Source organism: Muscardinus avellanarius (assembly GCF_963383645.1).
Source record: "Muscardinus avellanarius genome assembly, chromosome: 11".
Taxonomy (NCBI): Eukaryota; Metazoa; Chordata; class Mammalia; order Rodentia; family Gliridae; genus Muscardinus; species Muscardinus avellanarius.
Window position 1 is genome coordinate 7,416,356 of NC_137797.1, and position 5,891 is coordinate 7,422,246.

Consider the following 5,891-nt stretch of genomic DNA (forward strand, 5'->3'; position numbering starts at 1 on the left):
TCAGGCACCTTTCGCCCACTGGAATGGCGACCCTGCGGCGGTCCTCCGTGTGGCTCTGGTTCACCGCCATCGTGCTCCAGCCCCTCCCGCCGCCCCTCAGCGGAGAAGGGGCGGGGCCTCGCCGGGCTGGGCGGGGCCTTGAAGTGGAGGGCGGAGATTGTGGCGCAAAGCCGGGCAGTGAGTGGGCGAGGCGGCTGGTCACGTGGGGCTCCAGCGGAGCAGGCGGGGTCAAGGCTGAGGCACGCCCCCGATGAAGTGGGCGGGCCAGGGGATGGCTCCGCCCAGGAGCGGGGGAGGCCTGAGGGATTGCCAGGTGGTGTCCATCACCAGCTGTCATCCCAGCTGGGCTTGGTGGTGCACACCTGTAATCTCGGGATGTTTACACGGGAGGCTCATAGATTTGAGGCCAGCCAAGGCAATTTAGCGAGTTCCTCCACAACCTAGACCCTGTTTCAAAATACAATAAGAAGCCGGGCGTGGTGGCTCACGCTTGTAATCCCCGCGCTTGGGAGGCAGAGACAGGAGGATCGCGCAGGTTCGAAGCCAGCCGCGTGCGCTGACTTAGGAGACCCTGTTTCCAAATAAAAATGTAAAAATGGGTCTGGGAGTGTAGCCGAAGGTAGAAGGGCTTCCAGGAATCCCAGTACCACCAAAAAAAAAAAAAAAAAAGCAATAAGAAATAAATAAAACTGGGCTGGGGGGTGCAGCTCAGAGGTAGAATACCTGGTTAAATCCCCAGCAGAGCGAGAGCGCGTGCAGACCACACACACACACACACACACACACACACACACACACACACACACAGTCAGTCATCCCCAGAACCTCTAGCAGGATCACTCTGTGCCTACCTTCACCCCTGTCAGTAAGCTGCTGCCTTCCCTAGTAAGATTCCAGAATAATTCCTCCATTAAGACCAGCCGAACTTCCTTCCATCAGAAAAGAACTAGAAGCTGGGTGTGGTGGCGCACACTTGTAATTCCAGCATTTTCGGAGGCTGAGACGGGAGGATCATGGTTTGCGGACAGCCTCAACCACTTATAGAGGCCCTTTGCAACTCAGTGAGACCCTGTTTAAAAAAAAAAAGACTAAAAAATAGGGCTAGGGGTGTAGCTTGGAGGTGCAATGCCCTTGGGTTCCATCCCCAGTACCACACAAAAAAATAAATAAATAAAGGCTAGAATCCAATCAGCTGGTCTTGTGAAACAGCATCCAGGAAAGGATGGTGAGCAGAGTCAAGAGGCAGAGGAAGCCAGGCGTGGTGGCGCACGCTTGTAATCCCCGCGCTTGGGAGGCAGAGACAGGAGGATCGCACGGGTTCAAAGCCAGCCTCGCTGGTTTAAGAGACCCTGTTTCCAAATAAAATATAAAATAGGTCTGGGAGTGTAGCCCGGAGGTAGAAAGGTTCCATCCCCAGTACACACACACACACACACACACACACACACACACACACACACACACACGGTGGCAGTCAAGAGGCAGAGGAGCCAGGTGTGGTGGGCACACTTGTAATCCCAGCATTTGGGAAGCTGAGACCGGAGGATCGTGGTTCATGGGCAGCCTCAGTTACTTAGTGAGGCCCTTTGCAACCTAGTGAGACCCTGTTTCAAAATAAAGAATAAAAAATAGGGCAGGGGGTATAGCTCAGAGGTCCAATGCCCCTGGGTTCCATCCCCAGACCCGCAAAAAAAAAAAAAAAAAAAAAAATGCCGGGTGTGGTGGCGCACGCTTGTAATCCCCGTGCTTGGGAGGCAGAGACAGGAGGATCGTGCAGGTTCGAAGCCAGCCGCGCACGCTGCCTTAGGAGACCCTGTTTCCAAATAAAAATGTAAAAATGGGTCTGGGAGTGTAGCCCGGAGGTAGAAGGGCTTCCAGGAACCCCAGTACCACCAAAAAATAAATAAATAAAAATAAATTAAAAAATAAAAATAAAAATAGGGCTGGGAGTGTATCCTGGAGGTAGAAAGCCCCTGGGTTCCATCCCTAATACTACAAGGAAGAAAGAAAGAAAGAAAGAAAGAAAGAAAGAAAGAAAGAAAGAAAGAAAGAAAGAAAGAAAGAAAGAAAGAGAAGAGAGAGACACTTCAGCCTGAGTGAACTCAGGCCGGTTGGAGACGGAGCCTTCGGGCATCACCGTTGTACCGCCTCCTCCAAAAGGCGTTTCGAGGATCCGGCAGAAAGCACCGTACGGCACTGCCTTGAGGACTAGGACACTGTACACATTCTTATTTATTTCCTTTGAACTTCACAAGCATCTTGACAACAGTATCTCACCAGATCTAAGATGCTGCCGACTGTAAGACCTGTTAACGCGTCAGTGAGGAGGAAAGCAGCCAAACAGATGGCACGCTGCGACTGTGAGGTGTAGCCTGACTCCGCTCATTTGCAGACGGCCTCAGTCTGTGAGGCTGTCCTTGAAACTGCAATCCTCTCATCTCAGCCTCCCAAGCACTAGGATTACAAGCGTGTGCCACCATGCCTGACAAGGTATATATATTTATCCAGGGGCATTCTCCCTCTGAGTCTCACACCCTGTCCTATTTATTTATTTATTTATTTACTTATTTATTTATGGTACTGGGGATGGAACCCAGGGGCATTGTACCTCTGAGCTACACCCCCATCCCAACTTTTTTAGTCTTTTTTTTTTTTTTTTTTTTTTTGTGGCACCGGGGTGGAACCCAGAGGCTTTCTACCTCCAGACTATACTCCCAGACCTATTTTATACTTTATTTGGAAATAGGGTCTCACTAAGTTGCTGAGAGCCTCACTAAGTAGCTGAGGCTGGCTTCGAACCTGTGTGATCCTCCTGTCTCAGCCTCCCAAGCGCGGGGATTACAAGCGTGCGCCACCACGCCCGGCTTTAGTCTTTTTATTTTTGAAACAGGGTCTTACTGAGCTGCAAAGGGCCTAAGTAGCTGAAGCTGTCTGCAAACCAGGATCTTCCTGTCTCAGCCTCCCAAATGCTGGAATTGCAAGAATGTGCCACTATTTTATTTTGAGACAGGGTCTAGCTAGGTCTTAACCCTATAATCTTCCTGTCTCAGTCTCCCAAGAACTGGGATTATAGGTGTGCCCCACCACACCTGGATAGAACAAGTGAAATGTCGACTAGGCGTGGTGGTATATACTTGTAATCCCAGTGCCTGGGAGGCTGCTTCAAGAAGCTTGCCCGTTCATGGCCAGACTCAAGAATTTAGCAAGGCCCTCCACAATTTAGTGAGACCTTGTTTCAAAATAAAAAATAGAAAGCTGGGCATGGTGGCGCACGCTTGTAATCCCTGCGCTTGGGAGGCAGAGACAGGAGGATCGCACAGGTTTGAAGCCAGCCGCACGCGCACTGGCTTAAGAGACCCTGTTTCCAAATTTTAAAAAAGTATAAAAATAGGTCTGGGAGTGTAGCCCGGAGGTAGAAGGGTTTCCAGGAACCCCAGTACCACCAAAAAAATAAATAAAAACTAAAAAATAGAATAAAAATAGGGCTGGGGGTATAGCCCAGTAGTAGATTGCTCTTGGGTTCAATCCCAAGTAACACAAAAATAAATAAGCTGGGCATGGTGGCCCACACCTATAATCCCATTAGGTGGGAGGCTGAGACGGGAGGTTTGAGGCCAGCCTCAGCAATTTAGTGAGGTCTTGTTTCAAAATAAAAAGTAAAGTAGGTGTGGGGGTGTATCTCAGGGGTAGAGTGGCCCTGGGTTCCAGCCCCAGGAGAAGAAGCGAAATGCCACAGGAATAGCAGAAATCTCTGGAAGCAGCCTCGGAACGTCTCTGCTCACGGGGAAGTGCAGCCTGGGGCGGACGGGATGGTTCTCTGGCCTTCAGCTTCTGCCCCTGTAGGAAGGCACAGACCCCGAGTTGCTCCAGGTTTCTCCTGCTGCGACCTTTGATGTCCGCCAAGCTGTCACTTTTCCCCATCTCTGTGTTGCTACTCGGCTTCCAGCCCCCACCCCTTCCTCTGACTCCAGCCCGACCCCTCCACACCCCTTCCCACCATCCCGCTACACCGAGGGCCCACCCTACAGAAAGCTGGGGCCCCGCACATCGTTGCAGACACGCGTCACACTCGAAGAAGTGATGATTCCCAGCTGAGAGCAAAGCAGCGCCTCGAGGAGGGGAAGGCTCGCTTTAAGTTCAAGAAAGATCATTTCAGAGAAAGCCAGTGTTAGCCGGATGTGGCGGCGCGCGCCTGCAATCTCAGTATCTGGGAGGCAGAGACAGGAGGATGGCAAGTTCGAGGACGGCTTCAGCAACTTTGTGAGGCTCTCTTTCTTTTTCTTTATCTTCTTCTTTTCTTGCAGTACTGGGGATGGAACCCAGGGGCATTCTACCTGCAAGCTATACCCCCAACCCTGTTTTTTATTCTTTATTTTGAAACAGGGTCTCACGGGGTTGCAAAGAGCCTCACTAAGTAGCTGAGGCTGGCCTCAAACTGTGGTCCTCCTGTCTCAGCCTCCTGAATGCTGAGATTACAAGTGTGTGCCACCACGCCCGGCTGTGAGGCCCTGTTTCAAAATAAAAATAAAAAGACCATGAGAAGTAGCTCAGAGGTAGAATGCCCTCCTGTGTGTGTGTGTGTGTGTGTGTGTGTGTGTGTGTGTTGTTTTGGTGGCTACTTCTTCCTGAGATTGTCCCTGGCTCACCCTCCATACAAGAGTGAGACGATGTATGATGGTCAAGGGGCACAAATAAGACACAGGCCAGGCGGGTATTGTTCAAACAGCAATGTTTAGTTGTACAACACACAAAGTCTAGCAACATCTACACGTCCAGTGTGAGTGTCTGTTGGCTCGTTTTTTTCATTGGGAAACCTAATCAGAATGTCACCAGAAGGTTGACTGGGACTGGTGACACTTAAGAAATGGTCGTCCTTGCACCCCGAGGCCTGGGGCTGCTGTTCCATCAGCACTGGGTCGCAGGTGTGTGGCCCAGTCACCAGTCACCAGCCATTAGCAAGTTGTGTTCCGGTGGAGATTGGGGGCAAGGAGGGAAGGGAGGGTTCCGTAAGGACACTGTGTGGGGCAGTGGCAGCCGACATTCGCAAACATTCATGCATCTGACGGGTCCTTGCCCTCCGCTGGGTGTTTTCTGTAGCCACGGGGACCACTCGTGGCCGGGCTAATCCATTACTCACATTAACAGGGACGGGAGTGGGGTAGGGGCAGGTGGTGGGTGGAAATAGAGCCCTCGTATTGCTCAGTGTACAGAAGGGTGCTCTCTCTTTCTTCCTACAGGGTAGAGCTTGTGGGTTTCTAGGACTCCATGTGTGTGTGTTTAGGTCTGTTTTTAGTTTGGGGACGAGGAAGTCAACTCCAGCAATCTCTCTGCAGGAAAACCACTCTTTGCAATGGCTGATTTATGGGGCGCGGGGGTGTGCACCCACACTCCGGGCCAGCCACGGGCGGAGAGTTCTTAAAAGCGACGCTAGCCCTTGCTCCCCTGTGTCTGCAGTGACCCACCCTCGTAAGTCCCCTTAAGCACTGGAGGAGACACCCTCGCCGCCCACTGGGGCTCACACGGCTGGTCTCAATGGATCTGACAAGCAGAAGAGTTGCTTTCTTGGCCCTTCAAGGAAGCCAAGAGGAGCTCATGCGGATGGATGGGCGGGGAGCAGCGCCGTTGCCGTGGGGATGGGTACAAGCAGGTGTGGGTTGCAAGGGCAGAAGAAGCTCTTGGTGAGTTTTTTCTCCCTGCAGATGGGCTGGGACCGGCTGACACACACACATAGAGCAGGGCATCCATCAGCAGGGCCAGAGGAGAGATGTAGTGGGTTTGGCATCTGCTGAGGGCTGAGAGGGGCGGGGCGGGGCAGCACAGCACTAAAGGGGCGTGGCCCTGCAGCAATAGCAGCTGAGAAATGGAGGGAGCAGCGGTGCTTGGGATGGCCT

At 52.1% G+C, this 5,891-nt stretch overlaps 1 protein-coding gene across 1 annotated transcript in view; it reads right to left on the bottom strand.

The window, feature by feature from the left end:
• WBP2NL (WBP2 N-terminal like) overlaps positions 1 to 70 on the bottom strand; it is a gene marked incomplete at both ends in the record, with an annotated part of 31,231 nt that extends 31,161 nt beyond the window's left edge. Inside the window, one exon of the mRNA XM_080704771.1 lies at positions 9 to 70. Coding sequence (XP_080560897.1) covers positions 9 to 70 — 62 coding nt within the window. The remainder of the gene's footprint in view (positions 1 to 8) is intronic.
• Positions 71 to 5,891: the final 5,821 nt, after the last annotated feature.